The sequence below is a fragment of the Jaculus jaculus genome, chromosome 5 (assembly GCF_020740685.1).
Source record: "Jaculus jaculus isolate mJacJac1 chromosome 5, mJacJac1.mat.Y.cur, whole genome shotgun sequence".
NCBI lineage: Eukaryota > Metazoa > Chordata > Mammalia > Rodentia > Dipodidae > Jaculus > Jaculus jaculus.
Genome location: NC_059106.1, coordinates 4,105,143 through 4,132,021, shown reverse-complemented (window position 1 = coordinate 4,132,021; position 26,879 = coordinate 4,105,143). Strand labels below are relative to the sequence as shown.

The window sequence follows — 26,879 nt, the reverse complement described above, 5'->3', positions numbered from 1 at the left end:
CACCATGGCCTTGTTACCCACTTCTGGCGTGGGCCAAGCTCCCTTCTGTCTCAGGGCCTCTGCATATGTGGCGACTTCCTCTAGGTCTAGTATTTTTCAGGAAGTTTTCAAATTTCTCTCCTGTCCTTTCAAGTCTAACATCACTGCCAGTTGCTCGGAGGCAGTTCCTGTGTCTCTGGTTATTTATCCTGTAAGGCTGCACTGCTCCATTCACAGCGCTCTTCAACATTTCAATGACATACAGATTCGCTCGCTACTGGTCTGTCTGGCCTCTAGCTTATGAACTCCGTAGAAAAAGTAGATAAGTTATCTGCTTGTTCATTAATATATATGTAGCACCACACACTGGGCATGATAAATACTAAATTCTGAATAATTACCAAAATAAACAACTTAAATATTATTTTTCCTCCATCTCTGTGATAACTTTTCTAGAAAACTTTATCCTACCTACTACATTTTATCTTCACCAAAACAATGAAAAACCTAATCAGCGCTGGAGAGATGGCTTACCACTTAAGGCGCTTGCCTGAGAGGCCTAAGAACCCAGGTTCGATTCCCCAGTACCCAAGTAAGCCAGATGCAAAAGGTAGTACACACGTCTGGAGTTCGTTTGCAGTGGCTGAGGCCTTGGCGCACGCATTCTCAATCTCTCTCTCTTTCCCTCTCTCTCAAATAAATAGCTAAATAACTAGAAATTTAAAAAAAGTTTAAGCAAAACCTAACCAAGTACACCATGACAAGGATCTCAGAAACTGCCAAGAAAACTCTTCCACAATAGTCTAACACGTAGGTAATTAAGACCATCCACAGTACATATCTTGATATCCTCCTCAAGTGATTGCTCATCAAGTATCTATGAATCAGTGTGTTCCTGAATTACCTACCGTAGTTGGCAGTAGAATAGATGCAGAAGATGGAGGCCAAAGAAGGGGTCTGGCTCAGACCGTCTAAATCAGCCCGGGCTGCATGGACTGGAGCACAAGCTAGCCGGCAAAATTCTAGCCGGCGACTTTCTGGTTCACAGTGGACAGGCCCTGTTTATTTCTATACTCCTGCAATTAACTCGCCCCCTTCGATTCTCAGTGTCCTGTCTAGACAGTAAGTGGTACAGTCACCCCGGCTGTAGCTTTTTAAGAATGCTACCTAGTAAATGTTTGAGTGTGCGCGTACACACACACAGTGTGGGTGTGTGTAAAAAGGTCTCAAAGAATGTAGGCAATTCTCGATTCCTTTCTATATGCTTTAACCTTCTTGTACCCTTGGCTCACTAAAAACAAATTGGCTGGCAAAGAATTTTATATTGAGGGCCGAGGAAATGGCTCGGTGGTTAAAGTCTCTTGCTTGCAAAGCCTCACGGCAGGGAATTGGGATTCCCCAGCACCCACGTAAAGCTAGACACACAAAGTGGAGATACGTCTGGAGTTCGTTTGCATTGTCTCTTTCTGTCTCAAATAAATTTTTTGTTTTGTTTTGTTTTGTTTTTCGCGGTAGGGTTTCACTGTAGGTCAGGCTGACCTGGAACTTACTATGTAGTCTCAGGGTGGCCTCGAACTCATGGCGATCCTCCCACCTCTGCCTCCCAAGTGCTGGGATTAAAGGTGTGCACCACCACACCCGGCCCTCAAATAAATTAGAAAAAAAATTTTTTAGACTGAATGTATTCAACGAATGTATATGCACTATTTGTCACAGCTTTGTGACTTTATATTAGCCATCAGTCACAGTATGGCATTCGCTAAGCATTTTTTTAAAAAATTAGACTATCTTCATTTGAAAGCCTGGTTTTAAGCACCCTATCCTCGAGTGGGCTCCCCGCCCACCTATGTTGATCGCGTGCCAAGGTAAGGGAAAGGCCTTGCAGACACGCAAGGAAGCAGACGTTCAAATTACAGCCCGGTGCAGCTCTGAGACCGGCGACGCGTCCGGACGAAAAAGGAAAGGGGCCCGCGGGAAAGAAGCTCCGTTTCTAAGCCCGGGCCGGGAGCGGCTCCGGAGCTCGGGGCGAGGAGGCCGGCGGGCGCCGAGAGCCGGCTCCTCAGCCATCTTGGGGGAGGCCGGCGCCGGCGCGCGCGGCGCCGCCGTTGTTTTTGTTCCAGCTCGAGCTCTGAACCCTCGAATCTCCCTTCGCTGCATGCGGAGGGGGCCACGGCTCGAATCCGCTCCTCGCCGTCATTGTGATGACTGTCCTTTTCACAGGCAGGCTCTGCGGGCCGAGGGAGTCCGGAGTCCCGGGGGGCGCGACGGGCTCCCGAGGCGGCCGACCGAGGCCGCCCGCGCGCTCGGAGGGGCGTCGTCTCCCCAAATGGCCGCGCGCCGTCCTCGGATCACAAGACAGCTGCAAGGACGGTTTCTGCCAGGGGCGGAACGCCCAGCGAGGCGTCCGCCGCACCGCCGCGCACGCACGAGGGCGTTCCCGCCCGGGCGCGCCCAAGGTCGCTTTCGCGGCGCTCGCGGGCCCGGCGACGGGAGCCATTGTTTGGCAACGCCGCTGGGGCCCCGGCCTCGGCTTTGTCACGCGGGCGGCTGTGCTTTTCCAAGCCCCGCGTGAAACGGCGCACGCGGCGCGTCCCCCCCGCGGCCCCCGGCGCCCCCCCACGGCTGCAGGAGGCGGGGCGCGGACGGGAGGGACGCGGCGCGCCGGCCAATCAGCGCGCGCCTGCTGCCCGAGCAAAGTTGCTCGCCCCGGAGTCCGCCGCCGCCGCCGCCGCCGCCGCCGCCTCGGCCTCCGCCGAGCTCTCGCCCACTCCCCCCACGGTCGCCCTCCGGTCCGCGGGGAGGCCGCCCGCTCCGCCGCCCGCCGTGGACGGAAGTCTCACTTTGGATCTCCACCCCCCACCCAAATCTCAATCCAAGATGCTGGAACACCCAGCCGCTGCCCGGAGCCTCTTTTCTCTGGACACCCAAGTCGCCAACCTATATTGTGACCATTTTTTTTCAACAACTGCCTGCCGCTTTGCCTCCACTAATGGTAAGTTTGTCATTTGAAACATTGATGTCATGAAGTCTTTCAAGGAGCCACCCCGATAAGAGGGATTTTCATTGTGTTTCTTCTAACAAAACCCATCTGTATTTTTTTTTTCTTCCCCTTTAGCTCGTTTCACCTAATCTTGTCTGGTTAATTTTTACCAAAAGAAAACAAAAAACAGCTTTTCCCCCTTCCAATTATTAAAGCTAACCATATGTAATGAAAAATTATACTTTAATTGTTGTGAACTACAAGGGAACTCAAATATTTCAAGATGGACTTTTTTGTGCTAGCAATGTTAGTAAGCCAAATATGTGCATATCCTCTTTATAAAAATTATGTATTGCCTAATTTGTCCAGGAGTAAATTATCAGTAACAAACTATCGATGTAGTTTTTTTTTTTTTTTTTTTTTGTTAGGCCTATTGAGGCTCTCTTGATGGATTACTCGAATACAAACTACAGCGAAGCTGCTCTTAGTATAATGAAGGTGGGGATTGACATAACCAGGGTTTATTTTAAGTTATGGCTGTTACTAAATAGTGGTTCTTTTATTTGCTGAGTACATCTAAACTTATAGTCTACAATACGGTTTCCTTAAAGCTCTTCCTTGGTTACTCTTTGCAGATCAATCTTATTTTCTCCAAAAAGGTACATTTGGGAGACATTTTGTAATTTTTGGCATTTTTCTAATTTTTTTTCTTTTTGCACACGGTGGGGGATCTTTTTTGTTTTGCATTGATCTGTGTTGGTGGCGCTATAGTGCTCCTCAACAATTTGTCAGTTTCACTAAAAGAAAAAAGGAAGAAAAAAAGGTGGGGCAAGATTTTATCTATTATGCCTTAATTTTCACACAGAAAGTTTAATGTGTTGAGCTGTATTATTTAGACGTTTTCTGTGAGCTGTGAGCTATGGTGAGAGCAGACATGTCGTCACATCCAGCTCAGAGAACAACAGGGACCATCATGCTGCTGGCAGTGGTGTTTGATCTGATTTATTATCTCTGTATCAGATTCTTCAATAACAAGCTGTCGTTCACCCGCCGTCCCCACTAACATTTTATATTTTCCTTTATTACAAAATCATTCCTGCCAGTGCCGTGTCAGTGTAACAAAACGTATGACTGTTAGTTACCTGAACATTGTAAAGTTGAATTTCATTTTGAATCTAGGTATTTCTCAGATAACTATTCTGAGCCCCTCCTGAGGATTTTCTAGTAGTTTGTCCTGTAATAATGCTTACATTACTGTGTTATTTTGAAATATTACTTGAATTGAATTTACATGCAGCCTTGTTTAAAAAAGAACAAATATTTTGGAATAAGATAATTTTTTAAGAATATTGGACAGCCACTTTTAACTTTAAAAATATTGATGTTCACATACCTAAGTGCGGGATTACATCTTTGTTCTTATTGAGAATTATCTGATTAGAGAAAATGGGATTTAGGCCCAAAGCCTGCCAAGAACAAAAATGTGTCACAATATGACATAGATTTTGCTGGTGTCTGTAAGCATTTCGGTTCCTTGTAAAGATAATAGGGATGTTAAAAAGCAAGTGGGAGGAATCAGTCATTATACCTTGAAGCATACTATTCTGCCAAATAAAATGAAAGCAACTGAACTAGCATCTAGACCACCACTTCCATCTGACTGGTAGGTCACAGCTTGAGCGAGTGAACATTTCAGGAGTTTTAAGTGTGCTCACTCACTCAAATATGCAAATGCCCTCTCCGCCATTCAGTCCTTTAACAGTTTGAAGTAAAAGAATGCATGAAAATGAGTAGAAATAGTATTTCCCAGCATCCGTTTATCTCTTTCTCCAAACTTCAAAATAATCATACGCTATGCCTCTATTTGGTTTATGCCTTGCCATAAAGATTGGAAAGCGTACCCTGTGACCTTTCGTCTCTTTGCAAAGTGTGAGCTCTGCTTCAGGGCTGGGTTTGGACGTGATAGATTATTTACAGAATGAAGTACTGCAGGTGTAAGTGTGTTGTCTGGTCTTGTTCTGCTGGAGAGAGAGTGAAGTTCTCTGAAGTTGATCTGCTGAATAAAATACACTTTCCAACACATTTGTTGGTAGAATGGTCTGCTATTCAGAATGGCGGCGGTTTTTTTTTTTTTTTCATTGTACTCGACCTCTGAAAGTGAAAGTATTTGTATATTGCATACCCCTTAAAAACAAACGGGAGCTATGAAGACTGTATGTAGCCATGCAATGCTTTGTTCTCCCACACCATTGACTATTACATCATTGATTGGGAAGTAGCCATTAGAGTTCAGTCTTCACTTTTTAAAATCACCCGTAGGTATTTATATCAAACGTGTTCTGCCACCGATGCTTTTACATGACTCTGTAAATAAAGATGTTGAAATCTGTGCAGCAAAAACAATTCACTCTTTTCTATCTCTCTCCATTTTTAAATGTGCCTTCTGCCTCGTTTTAGCTTTTGATTCTTAGGACATGGATTCTTTTTTAATTAAAAACATTTCTGTACACATGCACTTCATGAGTTTGGTGTGATTATGATTGTAATATAGTAACATAGTGTGTGTTTAATCCTTTAAAAACCTTTATGAAATTTAATCTATAGAGAACTAATTCAATTTGTCATCATAGCAATTGCTAGATTACAGACAATCAAAAATTTGTGTAAAAAATCTTAAAATGTCATTTCAGTTAATTATACACCAGTTTCTTTCCTGCATACCATTTCATCACAGATAATAGCAAGCAGCAAAACTGACTATATCAAAATGACATATTCTTTTTTTCCCCCATGTTACCCATCCCTCTGGTGGAGAGAGAGATTAATGAGTAGTGAAATGGTCAAGAAACAGGTTGCAGAAAGAAGGAAGAAATGATGCAAAAAACAAATGATCTGTAAATTGAATTCTAAACCATATGCCTCGGAAAAATGTACTTCAAATTATGAAGCTTGTTCAATATTAGGAACAAATTGAAAATTTTATTCAATCTTAATGTAGTGAACTAAGATAATTTCCTAATTGATTAGCTTGTATGTATTGGTATTGTAAATATTAAGGACATTTCAGATTAGTCAAACCCACTAGGTGATGGATAATGATAGGATGAGCTAACAAAGAAAAGAAATACTTGGACATTAAGATCTAAGAAGAAATGCTGTAAATATTAGCCGAGACCATTCCCAGTCTCTTGAATTGGGATGAACTTTTTCAGAAGGAAAAATATTTACCCTTTGAAACCAACTTCAATATAGATCTGAAATCTCATGCTCCCAGTTCTGCCCTCTCTTCACGTTACATATTACATTTGCCACTTCTATGCTGCTGCCTGGATGCACGGCTGCGTTCTATAACACGACACAGGTGTTCTACCCAGTGTGGTTTGGGCAAGGAAAGGAAAATGATACACAAAATGGGTGAATGTGTTTTGACTTTGTTTTCCATCTTTTCAAAATGATTCTCAAATGGAGACTCAAGGGGAAAGTAAAGCAAAGAAATGATTTCATTGTGAAAAAGATAAAAATATATTTTGCGCTTGAAGTGTTCAGTGCTTATTTTATTTGAGGGGTTGATTGTTCTAGATTCACTACTCCCCATGTATTATGTATGCGCTGTTAGGACAAGAGCTGGGAGAGTTTGTTAAGAGACGAGGATTCCTGCTGTCATGCAGTTGAAAGTCCAGTATGGCTTGACATTCTAACGATGCTTTAAATCTGAGGTCTTAAGTATGTGGGGCTCCTGTTTAAAATCACAGGCTAAGTATGATTTCTGGAGGGAAAAAATGTTTAAATTTTAATCTGTTTATATAGGATTGATATATGTCCTACTGAAGGACCACTATTTGGGCATCAAATAGTCATAGCCTTGGGAGGAACTAGTCCTCATGTTTTAGCCATAGCCCAAACAAACACTTCATAAATAGGTTGCTTAATGGTTTTGTGTAAATTCCTATTACAAAGCAAGAAATAGAACTTGTGGCTTATTGATGTGAGAAAGAGGCATTGGAGGATCACTCTGGTAGTGTGAGTTTGGCCCATGTCTCTGTGAGGTCTATGGTGAAGGTGTGTGTGTGTGTGTGTGTGTGTGTGTGTGTGTGTGTGTGTGTACACACGCACATGTGTGATTATAGTGGTGCTGGGGTTGCAATCAGAGTTGTACAAGTGCTAAACTACTTTTACAAATTTTAAAAGCAGGGCATGGTGGTGCACATAGATAATCCTAGCACTGAAGAGATCAAGGTAGAAATATCATGAGTTCAAGGCCTGGGCTGAGAGATTATGCCTCAAAAAAGAAAAAAAAAAAAAACTTCAAAATAAAAATACAAATAAACACATGATGTTTATGAAAACATAGAGCTTTATTTTGTTGTGACAGAAACATCAAGGTTAATATTAGCTGAGGTTGTAATGCAAGTAAAATTAGTAATGAAGGCCTAGGTTAGAAGTAAAACATATTTTTATTTATTTATTTGTTTTTGAGGTCATATCTTGCTGTAGCCCAGGCTGACCTGGAATTCACTATGTCGTCTCAGGGTGGCCTTGAACTCACAGTGATCCTCCTACCTCTGCCTCCCAAGTGCTGGGATTAAATGCGTGTGCCACCACACTCGGCTAACAATTTTTTTATGTTTTATTTTTATTTATTTATTTGAGAAAGAGAGAGAATGAATATGCCAAGGTCTGTAGCCACTACATAAAACTCCAGACACATGTGCCACATTGTGCATCTGGCTTATGTGGGTCCTGAGGAATCAAACCTAGGTCCTTTGGCTTTGCAGGCAAATGCCTTAACCACGAAGCCATCTTTCCAGCCCCTTACATAACAAATTTTGAAAATAAAAAATATATTTTATGAAGTTGATATAGTAGAAACCTAGGTAATGATTAGTCAGTTAAGCACATCAAATGTGGTGCAGGAAAGTAAGGTTAATGTTATTTCTACACAGATGAATTGGAAGACAAAGAACTAACTATTCATAAGGATTTGCTATAGGTGGTTTAAGATAATCAAATTATTTTGTTATAGAACCAAGCAGTTCATACTAGTTAGATGTGCTAAAGCATTTCCTTGCTTCCATCCTAACATACAAGCCAGCCGAGGGTGATGTTAGAAGTGAGGACATTTATTATTTCAGCTAACTTAGTAATCAGAAAGAGAGCCAGGGCATGGTGCTGGGAAGTGTCTTAGGAGGTTGTGCCCTGTGACATTCTCAGTAATGTCATGATGGCTTCTGAAATGCAGACATTATCTTCTTAATAGTCCAGTTCTCAAAATGGGTAGTGTTTCTCTGAATCCATCTTTTTATAAAGGAGGATATCCTTTTCTTAAAGCTTAAAGGTTACTGGGGAGATTCATAGGACATGCTCTAATCTTAAACCAGTCACCACTCAACAAGGACTCTGAAATGATTACAGTTGGTTTAACTTGGAAAAGCACTCACTGTGGTTAGCTTGTGTTGGTATCAACTTTAACTGTATGAATATTTTTTTCTTTCTTTTGTTCTGCTTTTACTAGGTAGGGTCTTACTCTAGTCCAGGCTGGCGTGGAACTCACAGCAATTGTCCTTCCTCAGCCTCTTTACTTGCTGGGATGAAAGGTGTGCACCACCACACCTGGCTTGTACCAACCTTATTCATAATGAGCAAACTAGTTATAGGTTGGCTAATATTTTTTAAATATTTTATTTTTACTTAATTATTTGAGAGAGAATGAGGCAGATAGAGAGAGGATGGACATGCCAGGGCCTCCAGCCACTGTGAAGGAACTTAGATGTACATAACACCTTGTATATCTGGTGTTATGTGGGTCTTGAGGAATCAAACTTGGGTCTTTAGGCTTTGCAGACAAGCACCTTAACTGCTGAGCCATCTCTTCAGTCCCAGGTCAGCTAATTTTAAGAGTATTGACGGCATCAACACTCAACTAAAGTTAATGCTATTTTAGCCTCCACCCTAAATACTCCTTTAGTCCTTGCACAAGGTAGGAAAGGCCAAGTAAACCATTTTGTACAAGGAAACAGGCATAGGGAGAGGTGCTACCTGACACATGGCCCGCATTACCTAGTAAATGAAAAAGCTAGAGCTTGAACCTTGGAAGTCTGAAATCAGAGCTTGTAGACTTAGCCTCTCCTCTCGTCTATCACTTTAGATGTTAGTACATTCGTATTCTGCATATTGACATATTTTAAATGCGTTGTGTGTCACTACTGTGGAGTCCTTTGGTGAATGTATTTGCAAATTTTTATATTTTATTAATTTATTCGAGAAAGAGAAAAAGGAGCAAAGAAAGAGAGAGAGAGAGAGAGAGGAAAAAAATGCACACCAGGGTCTCCTGTCACGGCAAATGAGCTCCAGATGCATGTGTCATTTTGTGCATCTGGCTTTACATGTACTGGGGAATTAAACCCCGGCCATCAGGCTATGCAAGCAAGTGCCTTAAGCTGCTGAGCCATGTCTCCAGCTCTGTATTTGTTTTATAACTGATATCTTTATTTACATGGAATGAGTAGCCTTCCTCTTCTAGCAGTGGTGATATACACTTGAAATTTCCTATGTTGAATTTGCTTATGGTTCACTTGTACTGCAGCCCCTCTCTTTACAAACATCTCATGAGATTCTTTGAAAAGTTAATTTTTACATTTTTTTTTTTTTTGAGGTAGGGTCTCACTCTGGTCTAGGCTGACCTGGAATTCACTATGTAGTCTCAGGGTGGCCTTGAACTCATGGCGATCCTCCTACCTCTGCCTCCTGAGTGCCGGGATTAAAGGCGTGCACCACCACGCCTGGATAATTTTACATTTTTTTAATTCTGAAATTAAATTACATTAAAAATTTTTAAAACTGGGGTGGAGAGATGGATCAGTGGTTAAAGGTGCTTGCTTGATTCAATTCCCCAGTACCTACATAAAACGAGATGCACTAAGTGGCACATGCATCTGTAGCTTGTTTAAAATGGCAAGAGGCCCTGGTGCACCCATTCTTTATCTTGCTCACTCACTCTCTGCCTCTATCTCAAATAAATGAATAAAAATATTTTTTTAAAAATATCGCATTAGGGCTGGAGAGATGGCTTAGTGGTTACGGTGCTTGCCTGCGAAGTCTAAGGATCCATGTTCTACTCTCCAGACCAAAAGAAAGAGAGAAGAGACACAAATTAATAAAATCAGAGATGAACAAGGTAACATCACAACAGATTCCAGAGAAATTCAAAAAATCATAGGGACATACTATAAAAGCATATACTCCACAAAGTATGAAAATCTGAAAGAAATGGATGATTTCCTTGATCTATATGACCTACCTAAATTAAATCAAAATGAGATTAATCACTTAAATAGAACTATAACAAACATGGAGATCCGAACAGTTATCAATAATCTCCCAACTAAAAAAAGCCCAGGCCCGGATGGATTCACTGCTGAATTTTACCAGACTTTTAAGGAAGAGCTAACACCATTGCTTCTTAAGCTTTTCCAGGAAATAGAAAAAGAAGGAATTCTACCAAATTCCTTCTATGAGGCCAGCATCACCCTGATACCAAAACCAGGCAAAGATAGAACCAAAAAAGAAAATTACAGACCAATCTCCCTCATGAACATAGATGCAAAAATTCTCAACAAAATATTGGCAAACAGAACACAAGAGTATATCAAAAAGATCATTCACCCTGACCAAGTAGGCTTTATCCCAGAGATGCAGGGATGGTTCAACATACGCAAATCTATAAATGTAATACATTACATAAATGGGTTGAAGGACAAAAATCACATGATCATCTCATTAGATGCAGAGAAAGCATTTGACAAAATCCAACATCCCTTCATGATAAAAGTCCTACAGAGACTGGGAATAGAAGGAACATATCTCAATATAATAAAGGCTATTTATGACAAGCCTACAGCCAACATATTACTAAATGGGGAAAAACTGGAAGCCTTTCCACTAAAATCAGGAACAAGACAAGGGTGTCCACTGTCCCCACTTCTATTTAATATAGTTTTGGAAGTCTTAGCCATAGCAATAAGGCAAGAGACACACATAAAAGGGATACAAATTGGAAAGGAAGAAATCAAATTATCATTATTTGCAGATGACATGATTCTATACATAAAGGACCCTAAAGACTCTACTAGCAAGCTGTTAGAGCTGATCAAAACCTACAGCAATGTAGCAGGATACAAAATAAATACACAGAAATCAGTAGCCTTCATATATGCTAACAACAAACACACAGAGGATGAAATCAGAGAATCACTCCCATTCATAATTGCATCAAAAAAAATAAAATACCTTGGAATAAACCTAACCAAGGAAGTAAAGAATCTATACAATGAGAACTTTAAAACACTCAAGCGAGAAATTGCAGAAGACACTAGAAAGTGGAGAAACATCCCTTGTTTCTGGATTGGAAGAATCAATATCGTGAAAATGGCAATCTTACCTAAAGCAATCTACACATTTAATGCAATCCCTATCAAAATTCCAAAGGCTTTCTTCATGAAAATAGAAAAAACAATCCAAAAATTCATTTGGAATCACAAAAAACCTCAAATATCTAAAACAATACTGAGCAACAAAAAAGAGGCTGGTGGTATCACCATACCTGATTTTAACCTATACTACAGAGCCATAGTAACAAAAACAGCATGGTACTGGCACAAAAACAGACATGTAGATCAGTGGAACAGAATAGAGGACCCAGATGTAAGCCCAAGTAGCTATAGCCACCTGATATTCGATAAAAATGCCAAAAATACTCATTGGAGAAGAGACAGCCTCTTCAGCAAATGGTGTTTTGAAAACTGGATAAATATCTGCAGAAGGATGAAAATAGATTCTTCTCTCTCACCATGCACAAGAATTAAGTCCAAATGGATTAAAGACCTTAACATCAGACCGGAAACTTTGAAACTGCTAGAGGAAAAAGTAGGGGAAACCCTTCAACATATTGGTCTTGGCAAAGACTTTCTGAATACAACCCCAATTGCTCAGGCAATAGAACCACAGATTAACCACTGGGACCTAATGAAATTACAAAGATTTTGCACCGCAAAGGACACAGTGAAAAAAGCAAAGAGGCAACCTACAGAATGGGAAAAAATCTTCGCCAGCTATATATCTGATAGAGGATTAATATCTAGGATATACAAAGAACTCAAAAAGTTAAATAATAAGGAATCAAACAAGCCAATCAAAAAATGGGCTATGGAGCTAAATAGAGAGTTCTCAAAGGAAGAAATACGAATGGCATATAAGCATCTAAAAAAATGTTCTACGTCACTAGTCATCAGGGAAATGCAGATTAAAACTACATTGAGATTCCATCTCACTCCTGTCAGATTGGCCACCATCATGAAAACAAATGATCATAAATGTTGGTGGGGATGTGGAAAAAAAGGAACCCTTCTGCACTGCTGGTGGGAATGCAATCTGGTCCAGCCATGTGGAAAACAGTGTGGAGGTTCCTAAAGCAGCTAGAGATTGATCTACCATATGACCCAGCTATAGCGCTCCTAGGCATATATCCAAAGGACTCATCTCATTTCCTTAGAAGTACATGCTCAACCATGTTTATTGCTGCTCAATTTATAATAGCTGGGAAATGGAACCAGCCTAGATGTCCCTCAACAGATGAGTGGATAATGAAGATGTGGTACATTTATACAATGGAGTTCTACTCAGCGGTAAAGAAAAATGAAGGTATGAAATTTGCAGAAAAATGGATGGACCTGGAAAGTATTATACTAAGTGAGGTAACCCAGGCCCAGAAAGCCAAGCGCCACATGTTCTCTCTCATATGTGGATCCTAGCTACAGATGACTGGGCTTCTGCGTGAGAATGAAAATACTTAGTAGCAGAGGCCAGTAAGTTGAAAAGGAGACATAAAGGGTGGAGAAAGGAAGGGAGGAGGATACTTAATAGGTTGATATTGTATATATGTAATTACAATGATCGTAATGGGGAGGTAATATGATGGAGAATGGAATTTCAAACGGGAAAGTGTGGGGGTGGGGAGGGAGGGAATTACCATGGGATATATTTTATAATCATGGAAAATGTTAATAAAAATTAAAAAAAAATATCGCATTAGGGCTGGAGAGATGGCTTAGTGGTTACGGTGCTTGCCTGCGAAGTCTAAGGATCCATGTTCTACTCTCCAGATCCCACGTAAGCCAGATACATAAAGGTGAGTCAAGCGCAAGTTCACACATGTCCACTAGGTGGCACAAGTGTGTGGAGTTCTATTGCAATGGGTGAGGCCCTGGCATACCAATACTCTCACTCTCTCTCTCTCTCTCTCTATTTCTCTCTCTAAAAAAAAAATATATATATATATGTATATATAACTAATAAATATATATATATATAACTAAAGCCAGGTGTGGTGGCACACACCTTTAATTCCAGAATTCTAGAGGCACAGGTAGGTGAATTGCCATGAGTTCAAGACCACCCTGAGACTACATAGCGAATTCCAGGTCCGCCTGGGCTACAGTGAGTCCCTACCTCGAAAAAACAGAAAAACAAACAAACAAAAAATTAGAGTCAGAGCTGGAGAGACAGCTTATTGGTTAGAGTGCCTACCCACGAAGCATAAGGACCCAGATTTGAATCCCCAGGACCCATGTAAGCCAGATGCACATAGTGATGCATACATCTGGAATTCATTTGCAGTGGCTAAAGGCCCTGGTGTGCCCTTTATGGCTCTCTCTCTCTCTCACTCTCTCTCTCTTTCTTTCTTTTTCCTTCCTTCCCTCCCTCCTTCCTTCCTTCCCCATTGCCTCCCCCCCATCAAATAAATAAATAAAATATTTTTAAAAGCCTAGAGTCAATGAAGCCTTATTGAAGTACTCAGTGAAACCAATAAAATATTGGCTTCTGTTTCACAAGTTAATAGGCACAATTTATGTACTAAAATATTTCAGTCTTTGCCAACTTCAGGATATAAGGAAGCTTTTCCTTTGGGGACATTGTAGGGACAGTTATTTATAATACCCTACATCAGTAGATCTCAAATTTTCACACCACAATCACTTGGAAAGCTTATTAAAACACAGATATTGCAGGCACATCTCTCATGTTTTGATGAAAGGTTCTGGGTCATTCTATGAGAATTAGCTTCTTAAGACATTCTCAGGGGACCTTAATTCCTTTTCTCCAGAGCAGACCACCCTGTACAGTCAGATGCTGTGATGCTGTATGCTGTGATACTTATGTTAGCCTTGAAAAAAAAAAAGGTCACAAACTTTAAAGGCGATCATTTAGTAAGTGGTAAATACAATAAATACATGTGTATATTAAGTAGGGTGGGCAGGGTAGCCTCACTGAAAAGGTGAGAGCTGAGCAGAGTTTATTGAACATTAATATTACAATAGAGATCTATTTGCTAATGATTTGTATGCGTTCGTGTTTTCAATTTAAAAAATATAACCGTGGAGAGTATTCTGGTTTGGAATGCCACTCTGTTTTAGAACATTTTTCTTGATCTAGTAGACTTTGTTAAACTGGAAAAGAAATAAACATTTTAAAACTTCCAGAAAAGAAGCCTTAATCTGCAAATCATTTTGAAAAGTAGGTAAACAGTGAGGCATTAATCCCAGCACTCTGGGAGGCTGAGGTAGGAGGATCACCATGAGTTCGAGGCCACCCTAAGACTACATAGTGAATTCCATGTTAGCCTGGACTAGAGTGAAACACTACCTCAAAACAACAACAAAAAAGTAAGTAAACATACAATTTAGTTTTACTCAATAAGCAAGTTCCATCTGGGAAGACCTCGCTGTGTCATTTTGCTGGTGCTACCAAAATTTCATCCTGCCAACCCGGCGCCCCAAATTCATGGCTAGGACTCGGTTTCCGTGAAACTGAGAAAGGGAAATAGCCATGCCGATGACCTATATTTAGCCTTGAACCTCAAGCTACTGCCACAGTCCCCTGGAGACTCTTCATTCTCCAAGACGGAGGTTACAACCCCCAGTGGAAAGCACTGTGTAACCCCAAGGAGAAGAGGATGTTTCCAGCAGTTTCAATACCTGACCACTCCATTCTTAAGCTATGAAACATAAGGAATATTTTAGTACTAAAGGCCCTTGCATAGCATTTCAAGAATCAAATTTCAAACACGATTAAGAAATCATACACACATACATACCCATACAGTCTCTCTTTCTCTCTTTCTCTCTCTCTCTTTCATACATACACACACACAAATTCAGGCTTACTTTCCTCTGAGACAAAGGCAGGAGGATCACTGTGAGTTTGAGGCCAGCCTGGAACTACAGAGTGAGTTCCAGGTCAGCATGAACTAGTGAGACCTATCTCAGAAACAAACAACACCACCAAAAACAAACAAAAAAGGACAAAAAACCACCGAACTGTGCTTTACAGTGCAATTGGTACTTGCTACATGCAGCTATGTAGACTTAAATTTGAATTTATTTTATTTATAATGTAAAGTTCAGTTTTCCAAACACACTTTCTTCATCTCAAGTGGTCCATTGCTACACTTGGTAGTGACTGACTTCCATGCTGGACCGGACAGGTCTACGGAACATCCCCTTGATTCCAAAGGAATTCTACTGGACAGGTCTGGCCTAGACTATCCTTGGGCCCTCCAGACCAGACAGCGCACCACACATGGCAGGCTCACACTCTTGCTCCAGTAGTTTTCAGTTCTGCCTCTGTTTACCTGTGTATATTCATGTTCTTAATCTTGGTGCTGGGGATGGAACCCAGGGCTTCATGAATGCTCGTTGTAGACTCATCTAGAAACTGACAAACACAATGCCTCTGTCTTGCCCCAAGAGATTCTGATTTAGTTGATCTGCAGGAGATGTGGGCTTCAGTGTTTTCCAAAACCCATTCATGATTCCGACAGGCAGTGAGGGTTGACAGTCTCCAGTTTATACAAACAAATGAAGCACGCCGTGAAACCCAGAGTCCAGGATCTTAGTAGATTAGTGCTAATCTCAGCTCCGTCTTTGAGAGCTCTAACCCAACTCCCTAGAACGTGATGGAAGTCCAAACTAAATCAGGAGTAACCAGATGCTGGGCTGAGGCAATGGCTTAACAGTTAAGGCTCTTGCCTGCAAAGCCTAAGGACCCATTGGCTCTGCAGGCATGCACCTTAACCACTAAGCCATCTCTCCAGGACTGTAATTGTCTTCTTTAATTCTCAAGGAAACATTTTCCAAAAGTAAATCTTGCATGATTAAGAAATTTAACTTGCCAAGTGTGGTGGTACATGCCTTTAATCTCAGCACTAGGGTGGCAGAGGTAGGAGGATCACCGAGAGTTCAAGGCCACCCTGAGACTACATAGTGAATTTCAGGTCAGCCTGAGCTAGCATTGAGACCCCACCTCGAAAAACCGAAACAAGTAAGACAGACAGAAATTTTACCGGACAGGCTTGGGGTGCAGCTCGGTTGCTGGAGAGCTTGCCTTGCATGCACAGAGCCCTGAGTTTGATCTCTGGCACCACATAAACTGCCTGTAATCTCAGCTCTCCAGGGTGCAGATAGGAGGGTCAGGAGTTCTTGGCTAAATAGTAAGTTTCAGGCCAGCCTGGCTATATGAAACTGTGAAAGGGAGGGAGGGAGGGGGAGGAAGTTTGACTTCTGAATATGGTGACTCCATTACACATGAATGTTTCATTGTTGCCCTTCAACTTACTAGGAGTTCTACTTAAAAACCTAATGGTGGGCTGGAGAGATTGCTTCGCAGTTAAGGCACTTGCCTGCGAAGACTAAGGACCCACGTTCGACTCTCCAGACCCCACATAAGCCAGATGCACAAAGGCGAAGCAAGCGCAAGGTCGCCCATGCTCACTAGGTGTTGCAAGCATCTGGAGTTTGACTGTGGTGGCTGAGGTCTTGGCGCACAAATTCCTTCTCTCTCCCTCTGTTTCTCTCTTTAAAAAAAGACAAAAAAACAAAAACAAAAAAAAAAAAAAAACAGGGCTGGAGAGATGGCTTAGTGGTTAAGGCTTGCCTGTGAAGCCTCAGGACCTCGTTTGATGCTCGGTACCCCAGTGCCCACATAAGCCAGATGCACAAGGTTGCACATGTATCTGGGGTTGGTTTGCAGTGGCTGGAGCCTCTGGTGAACCCATCCTCTCTCTCTGTTTCTCCTTCCCTTTCTCCCTCTCTCTCTCTCTGTCTGTTGCTCTCAAATAAACAAATAAATAAAAATAAAAGCCAGGTGTGGTGGTGCACACCTTTAATCCCAGCACTTGAGAGGCAGAGATAGGAGGATCACCATGAGTTTAAGGCCACCCTGAGACTACATAGTGCGTTCCTTCCAGGTCAGCCTGAGCTAGAGTGAAACCCTACCTCAAAAAACCAAAAAAATAAAATAAAATAAAAAATAAAAACAAACAAAAAAAACCCTGATGGGCTAGGTCGGAGAGATGGCTTAGCAGTTAAGCTGCTTGCCACCAAAGCCAAAGGACCCAGGTTCAATTCCCCAGTACCCATGTAAGCCAGATGGACAAGGTGGTGCATGCATCTGGAGTTCATTTGTAGTAGCTAGAGGCCCTGGTACACTCATGCTCACTCACTCTCTCTCTCTCAAAAAAGTAAATTTTATATATATATGTATATATATATATATAACTGCTGGGCTGGCTGGCCGGCCTCTTACTCCACTGGGTCAAATGTCCTGCAGTGTAATTCCTTACAATAAAAAGGCTTGCTTACAGTCTGACTGTGGTGGCTCACGCCTGCAGCCCTCGCCCTGGGAAGGGGTTAGCGGCAGTATCAGAAGTTTGTCATCTTCAGTGACATGGCAAACTTGAGGCCAACCTGGGCCACACAAGTCCCTGTCTCAAAAAAAAGGGAAAAAAAATTATTGTACTTTCTACTGTGTGTTGAGTTAATCTTGTTGAGTTACAATCTAAGTACCCTATTTAAAGGAATAGCTATGTCCTTACAAACAGTTCTAGGTATTGTCTCCCCAGTGGGTTGAGATTTCTTGATGAGTGGAGCTTTGGTTGGAAAGCACCTGAGTCCTTGTCTGAGGTGCTTCCACAATGAGCTGAATCTTACTCGAGGTCACTATTTCTTTTCTTTTTATTTAAAAGTTATATTCAAGATCTATTTGAATTAAATATTGTGTCTTATCTTTATCTGTTTCCAAGTAAGATTAGTCTTTTTTAAATTTGATTTTTCCATTTTGAGACAGGATATCATTTTGTAGTTCGGACTAACCTCAATCCCGTGATCCTCCTGCCTCAGTCCCACAAATCCTGGGATTGCGGGCTGGAGCCGCCACACCCACATCAGGTTAGAGTCCTGTGGTCCTCACACAGTGACTCTGACCAAACGTACAGATATGTGAATAGTACTTCATAATGTCTTACTGTCTTTCAAATCTAAACCTAGGAACTTTTATTATTATTATTATTTGGAGATAGGGTCTCACTGTAGCTCAGGCTGACGTGGAAGTCACTCTGTAGTCTCAGGCCGGCCTCAGACTCACAGCGATCCTCCGACCTCTGCCGCGAGAGTGCTGGGGTTGAAGGCGTGCGCCCCACGCCCGCTTTGAGCTTGGGCCCTTCTCTGTCGGGCGGGAGGCTGTGCTGCTTGCTCTGGTGCTGTCGCGCAGGGTGAGCAGCTCTTGTGCAGATCGGGTGTGTGAGGGACGGCTCTCTCCCAGTGTGGCCACATCTCCGAAGTTACCACATTGACAAGACATTGCTAGAGGCGCTGACCAGAGCCCCTCTGCATCGAGGGCAGTATGGGAATGAGTCACAGCTTTGACCGCTCCCTTCTCAGTCCCAAGCTTCCCGCTATCATACTTGTGCTACATTGAGCCAGCCTCTGGTCCAGACCCACAGTTTCAATGACTGCAAATTCAAATTCAAAATTCAGATGTCTCGCCTACCACAAGTACTCAATCAATTCTCTTTTTTTAATGAGAAAGAAGTGGGGAGAGACAGAGAATTGGCGGGCTAGGGCCTTAGCCACTGCGATTGAACTCCAGATGCAGATGCCGCTTTGTATGCATGTGCAACCTGTGCTCATGTGTCACCTTGTGCATCTGGCTTATGTGGTTTCTGGGGAGTCGAATTTGGGTCCTTAGGTTTCACAGGCAAGTGCCTCAACCACTAAGCCATCTCTCCAGCCCTCAGTCTCTTCTCTAAACTCACTTTGTCACAGACATGCCTTATTTTAGAGATCAAAGTACTATAACAAATACCTGAGATAATTCACTTATGAAGAGAGAAGCTTTGGCCTCGTCCAGCACTTGGGAGGCTGAGTAGAAGGATCACTATTAGTTTGAGGCCAGCTTGAGATGCACAGTGAGTTCCAGGTCAACCTGGGCTCACTCTGGTGGGATGCTGGATGGCTACAGGGAGGACCATGGAGCAGAACAGAACCATTACTTTATTGCCAGGAAGCAAAGAGAATGATTATGTTATGACCCTACTGTAGTGACCTAAACACGTCTCACTTGGTCCAGCCTCCTAAAGGCTTTACCACTTCCCCATAGCACCACCCTGAGTCCAAACCTTTAATACCTAGATCTCTGGAGAAAACTTAAAATTAAAACTTCAGGGGCTGGAGGGATAGCTTAGCAGTTAAGGTGCTTGCCTGCAAAGCCCAAAGACCCAAGTTCAAATCCCCAGGATCCACGTAAGCCAGATGCACAAAGGGGTGCATACATCCGGAGTTCCTTTCAGTGGCTGGAGGCCCTGGCACACCTATTCTCTCTCTCACTCATGCTCTCTAATAAGTAAATTAAATTAGAAAAAAAAAAAAAACTCCAGCAGATGGGAATTGAACATATTGTTGCAGATCTGGAGATTTAACTCCGGTAGAACACTGGCCTGGTGTGTGTGAGGCCCAAGGTTCAAGCCAAGACCTACCGCCATCACCTCAAGTGGGCGTTTAGATTTTATAGCCCTGAAAGGGCCTTGAATGGGTCATTGTTTTCTCAGGGTGCTCAATTAGAAGTCAATGACTTGGACAGATTTTGCAAGAGTTGACACCTTTAATCTGGGCTCTTGGGAGGCAGATATAGGGATTGCTGTAAGTTCAAGGCCAGCCTAGGACTGTTTTTTGTTTGTTTGTTTTTTTGAGGCAAGCCCAAGAGACTAACCTTTTTTTTATTTGGGGGAGCGAGAGAGAGAGAGAGAGAGAGAGAGAGAGAGAGAGAGAATTGGCATGCCAGGGCCTCTGGCCACTGTAATCGAACTCCAGATGCATGTGCCACTTTGTGTGCATGTATGACCTTGTGTGCTTGTGTCACCTTGTATGTCTGGATTACGTGGGACCTGGAGAGTCAAACATGGGTCTTTAGGATTCACAGGCAAGCGCCTTCACTGCTAAGCCATCTTTCCAGCTCTTCTATAACATTTCTTGACAACCATGAGTTTACATTTATGAGGCGACTTAGTAACTTATTTTTTTTTCCAAAATTGAATATAAATTAACAAAAAATAAATAAAATAATAGCTTTGCTAGGATCATCTAATGGTAGAATGGCACTGCTATTGAGAGGATGGAGAGATATTGTCTCTGTATTTCCTTTCACATGAATAGGAGCCCAGAGCTTCACACGAATGTGTAAATTGCAACTAGAAAATACACCTTCATATGATGCTGAACTTTTGCATTTTGGAAGTACACTTGTTCTGCTACACTGTTAAGTAGTGGCTGGGTGTGGAAACACTTGACAATAAAATTAGAGCTAAAGAATGAATTGAGGCCAGGTATGGAGGCGCACACCTATAATTCCAGCACTCAGGAGGCAGAGGTAAGAGAATCACTGTGAGTTCAAGGCCACCCTGAGACTACAGAATGAATTCCAGGTCAGCCTGAGCTAGAGTGAGATCCTACCTTGAAAAACCAAAGCAAATAACCAACCAAACAAAAATAAGTTGAGCCAGGTGAGGTGGTACACCTAGAGTTAGGAAGAGCAGGAGTTCAAGGCCAGCCTGAACTACATGAGACCTGGCCTCAAAAATAAAAATAATCAGTCGGGCATGGAGGCACACACCTTTAATCCCAGCACTGGGGAGGCAGAGAGAGGAGGACTGCTGTGAGTTCGAGGCCAGCCTTAGGCTACATAGTGATTTCCAGGTCATTCTGAGCTAGAGCAAACCCCTACCTTGAAAACAAACCAAACCAAAAAAGATCATTTAATTTGAAATTTGTATGTATCAACTTTGGAATTTTATAGACTTGAGACTGTGAAATTTGGGAATTTGAGAGGGGAGGGGCTTTGTTAGACAGGACCTCCCTCTGTAGCGCAGCCTATCCTCAGTCTCACAGTCTTCTGCCTCAGCTTCCAAAGGGGCTGGAATTATAGGCATGTGTCACTATGCCTAGTCTTTTTATGGATTTCAAATGAAATATCACATAATATCTAAATTTAAAACTGTACAGTAAGTCAGATGTTTCTAATGAAATTCACCCTGTACAACTTGAAATGTTTCAATGGCTAGTGATGTTAACAGTGAAAAACTGGAAGTTTCCTCATCCATCTTTTTTCTTTTCTTTTTTGTTTTTCTAAGGTAGGGTCTTGCTCTAGCCCAGGCTGACCTGAAATTCACTATGTAGTCTCAGGATGACCTCAAACTCACAGCGATCCTCCTACCTCTGCCTCCCAAGTGCTAAGATTAAAGGCGTGAGCCACCATATCCAGCCCAAATTTTTATTTTCAAAATATTTATCTATGAGAGAAAGAGAATGTTCACTCAGGGCCTCTTGCCCCTGCAGATGCACTCTAGGCACATGAACCATATTGTTCATCTGGCTTTATGTGGATATTAGGGAATTGAACCCAAGCTGTCTGGTTTTGCAAGCAAGTGCTTTTAACTACTGAGTTATTTCTCAGGCCCCTCCAATCTTGTTTTGTTTTCCCAAGATGAGGTCTCACTCTAGCCAGTCCCCTCTGACATTTCTGAGCTCTAGCGAAGTATAACAGTCCAGAGTCTCCCCCTGCAGGCTCAAAAACATTCTTTGCTTTCACTACCCCAAAAACTGCCTCATCATTTTAATAAAATGCCTGTGAAAATCAACTCAAAGGAGGAAGGATTGCGGTCCATTGTCTCTGTGCCTTCAGTGACTCAGCATCATGGCCAGTCCAGTCATGAACTCTGAGCACTCTTGCATGGGGACCAAGCTTGTGATATGGAAGCTTTTGAGGGGCATTGATGATGGAAACCCTGACAGGCAGGTCACTGGTAAATAACAGATCTATATCTCCAAACAAGGAAGCTGCTGTTCCCTCCAATCTATCCAGCTATGTCTCGCTGCACAGGGAGATGATTTTGAATGTAAATTGTTACATTTTTTGATATATTTTTCATTCATTTATTTGAAAGAGAGAAAGAGGCAGATAGAGGGAAAGAGAATGGTCGCTCCAGGGTCTCCAGCCACCGAAAACAAACTCCAGACACTTGTGCCCCCTTGTGCATCTGTCTTACGTGGGTACTGGGGAATTGAACCTGGGTCCTTAGGCTTTGCAGACAAGTGACTTAATTGCTAAGCTATCTCTCTAGCCCTTATCCTTTTTTTTTCACCACTCGCATGAGGCAAACAGTAGCCAGCTATGCAGAGAAGCCCTGACCCCCTGGGGCACTTACTTGGCCAGCTGTAGAGATTGCACAGTCACTGGATAACCCTGTGGTTGGTGTTGAATTATCTGGTAATGAAGTGAAAATCGCAACAGGGCTCCTTGTCGCTTACACATATGAATGGTATGAAACTAAGTGGAAACAAATTAAAACCAAAAAAAAAATCTATAAGGTGAAAATGTTTTCATAAGTTAGTTTTGGAAAATATCTTGTAGGTTGTTGGTTTTATTGGAGGATCTCTTCATTTCTTGAAGTCTTGAAGCCTTTACAAAGAATATGACGTTTTGTACCGTACATCCAAAAAGTAAATCTTAGAGCTGGGGGATATAGCTCAGTGATAAGGTGTTTGCCTTATATGTGAGGTCCGGGGTTCAGTCCTAAGCTCTGCAAGAAAGGAAGAAGTAACCAAAAAACAAAGCTTAGAAAAGTAAAAAGTATCTATTCAAGACAGTAGAATGCAAATGCTGTTTAAAAATGGCTCTTCCAGGTCAGCCTGGGCTAGAGTGCGACCCTACCTCGGAAAAAAAAAAAAATGGCTCTTGAGAAGCCAGGCATGGTGACACAAAGCTATTAGTGAGTTCCAGGCCAACGTGGTCTATATGGCAAGACCTACTCTTAATAGAGAAAAGCAAGAAGTGGGCAGGGAAGGGCAAAGGAAAAAGGACGGAAAAGAGGCTTATGAGCATACACACTGCTTTTTCAGTGTATCATTGAGCCTTTACAACAGTCCAACCAATAGATTATGATTATTATTTTATGCATGGAGGCACAATAACTTCAGGAACTTAAAGTAAAAAATTTCACATCAAAGTTCACTTTTTTTTTCTTAGTAGAGAACTTTTGGGGATTAAATACAGCAGACACTTTTGAAATACTGAGTTTTCAACACCATGTTGCCAAGTGCAGCATGCTGCTCCGTTCTAGTGCCTGTCACAGTGTGGTCCAGTTGTGTGTTTAAATGTCACACTTCATGTTGCTTTCAGCAGGATATAAAAAAATTCTCTATTAATGTCAATAAAGATGATGCTTCATGATTATAAGATCTTTAAACTTTTTCAAAGTTCATGTCAGCCATTTAGGTAATTAAAATATGTTTATTGATTTGTGAGGAGAGAGAAAGAGAGCACTCCAGGGCCTCTTGCTGCTGCAAATGAACTGCAGATGTGTCCACCACTTTGTGCAGCTGGCCTTGCATGGGTTCTGGAGATCTGAACCAGGGCTGGTAGGCTTTGCAAGCAAGCACCTTTAACTGCTAAGCCATCTCTGCAGCCCCATCTTAGATAATTGGATACATGAACTGGATTAGTAATTTTCCATTTCTTTGAACTCTCTTGACTAGATTTCCTCAAGGTATGCTCTATTATAACTGAAGGTAATAATTAATGATATGTAGAAAGGGTTTCCAGGCATATATACATAAATATGCATAATCTTACAAACACTGTGCTAAGCATCCACAAGTGGTGTTCTTTTCTGCAGGACATCGTGAATCTATGCCATGTTTTAAAATTTTTATTTATTTATCTGCAAGCAGAGAGAGAGATAGAAGAGAGACTGACCCGGGGAGAATGAGCACACCAGGGCCTCTAGCCACTGTAAACCAACTCCAGATGCATGTTCCCTTGTGCGTCTGGCTTACGTGGGTCCTGGGGAATCGAACCTGGGTCCTTTGGACTCACAGGCAAACACCTTAGCCACTAAGCCATTTATCCAGTCCAAGTCCATGCCACTTTAAAGGGGAAGATTTAATGTGCAGTATTTCCCAAGCTTATTCACGTTATGTGTTTATTTATTCATTGATTTCTACAGCACAAAGAATGGAACCCAGGATCTTTTACCTGCTAAACTAAACAAGGTGTCTGCCACTGAGTTACATGTCCAGGCCTTATTAGGTGTGTCATGTTGGTGTTTCATCGCTCAAGCCCAGGCTGACCTGGAATTCACTATGGAGTCTCAGGCTGGCCTCGAACTCACAGGGATCCTCCTACCTCTGCCTCCCGAGTGGTGGGATTAAAGGTGTGCACCATCATGCCCAGCTCCTTATTAGTTTTATACCTACCTATATAATTCTCATCTTAGAACATCTAGGATTTCATGTATTATGAAACAAATATTTGAAAAATGCTAGATGAATATCTTGGAAGAAATATTAGTATTTAAGATGAAGGTTTCTGTTCAGCTACTCAGATGACCAATAATAATGTCAATCTTCATTTTAAAATTTAAATTTTTTTTTCATTTTATTTGAAGGCAGAGAAACATAGACAAAGAGAGACAGACAGAGAGAGTGTATGAGCACTCTAACCACTGCAAATGAATTCCAGATGCAGGTGCCACTTTGTGCATCTAGCTTACATGGGTACTGGAGAATAAAACTCAGGTCATTCAGTGCACTAACCTCTGAGCCATCTCTGCAACCCTCAGTCTTCATTTTTATAGACATGACATAAGCTACATTTGCTCATTCTGTTCCTCAGACCATGAGAATTTAAATGCATTGCCAAAAATCTTAAGGGCTGGGGAAATGGTGCTGTTAAAGGCACTTGCCTGCAAAGCCTAAGGACCTGTGTTTGACTCTGCAGGTCCCATGTCGCCCAGACGTACAATGTGACACATGTGTACAAGGTCGCACATGTGCACAAGGTGGTGCACGCATCTAAAGTTCACGTGCAGTGGCTGGGGGCCCTGGCATGCCAACTCTCTCCCTCTCATAAATGTTTCTTAGTGTTTTCATAAGATGATAGTTCAGTGAGTAAAGTCTTGCTACACTCCTGTGAGGACTGGAGTTGGGACCCCAGCCCCTGTGTAAGTACTGGGCGGGTGGGCTCTGTCTGCACTCCCAGCACTCAGGAGGCAGAGATGAGCTGGCGAGACTAGTCAAACCCACGAGCTGTGGGTTCAGGTAGGAGACCTGCCTCAGTAAATGAAGTAGAGAGCCAGCATCACCCTCTGGCCTCCACGTACATACATGTGCACACGTACCTGCATGCATTTGTGCCGACACCATGTGAACACATACATATGCAACAGATTGTATGTGTCCGGCTGTAGCTGGTGTTCTCATCACTACCCAGCTTGCTGTGCTCTTGGAGTATACTTAACACACTGTACTCCAAAAATGATTGTATGTGTTCTTCATAATAAGCAAGAGCCAGCTTGCACTAAACGTCTGTTAAGAGGCTGATAGTGACTTACATTGTGGTGCATACTCTTAGTCTTGGTTACCAGTACTGGGAGGTTGGGGCAGGAGCATAGCAAGTTTGAGGTCAGCGTGGAATACATAGTATATTCTCTCTCTCTCTCTCTCTCTCTCTCTCTCTCTCTCTCTCTCTCACACACACACACACACACACACACAATTTTTTTTGTTTGTTTTTTTTTGTTTTTTTGTTTTTCAAGGTAGGGTCGTACTCTGGCCCAGGCTAACCTGGAATTCACTATGTAGTCTCAGGGTGGCCTCAAACTCATGGCAATCCTCCTACCTCTGCCTCCTGAGTGCTGGGATTAAAGGTGTGTGCCACCACGCCTGGCACTGTCTCTCTTTTGAGGTAGAGTCTCGCTCTAGCCCAGGCTGGCCTGGAATTCACTGTATAGTCTCAGGCTGGCCTTACACTCACAGCAGTCCTCCTACGTCTGCCTCCCGAGTGCTGGGATTAAAGGCGTGCGCCACTGTGCCCACCACACGTTCTCTTAATGTGAGAGGTGCTGTAAGGGTAACTAACTACTCGGTCCTTCTGGCTGGCATCCGAACCTAAGCTGACACTTAGCCTCAAGGTGGTCTTCACAAATTTATTAGCTACTCCTCTCATTGCTGAGACAAATGAAACTTGAGGGAAGGATTTATTTTGGCTCACAGTTTGAAAAGGCAGTATGAATCATGGGAGATGCAAGGCCGGCCTGAGACTACATAATGGCCTGCCCCTGTGGCCCTGCTGTAGCTGCCCAAAAGGCTCCACAGTGCCCCAAAACAACACCAGCAGCTGGTAACTACATTAAAACACACGAGCCTCTTGGGGACATTTCGCATTCAAACCATAATGGCAAGAGGCTACTAAGTTATGCAGAAGAGCACTGGGAAGTCAGGTCATACTGGGCTGGCTTTGGCTTGCTGGATAAATGGTGAACATTCCTCCAGGCCACTCCTGACCTTCCCAGCCACTCTCTAGAAAACCGTCCTTGCCAGGATCTCCAGTGGCCTTCTCGTCTGTTTTGGTTCTTTGTGAAGCGTTACACTCAGCTGGTCTCTAAGCTTCTCCCCACCTCTCTCTCTTCTAGTTAGTTTTTTCCTGACTCCTTCCATTGCTGGGGTTCCTGGGATCTGACTCTTCTCCCTTTGCTGGG

At 42.5% G+C, this 26,879-nt stretch overlaps 1 protein-coding gene across 1 annotated transcript in view; it reads left to right on the top strand.

Annotated features, from left to right (window-relative positions):
* The first annotated feature begins 2,740 nt into the window (after positions 1 to 2,740).
* Positions 2,741 to 26,879, top strand: part of Epc1 (enhancer of polycomb homolog 1) — a 105,640-nt gene continuing 81,501 nt past the window's right edge. The window contains exon 1 of the mRNA XM_045149471.1: positions 2,741 to 2,971. Coding sequence (XP_045005406.1) covers positions 2,969 to 2,971 — 3 coding nt within the window. The 5' untranslated portion in view covers positions 2,741 to 2,968. The remainder of the gene's footprint in view (positions 2,972 to 26,879) is intronic.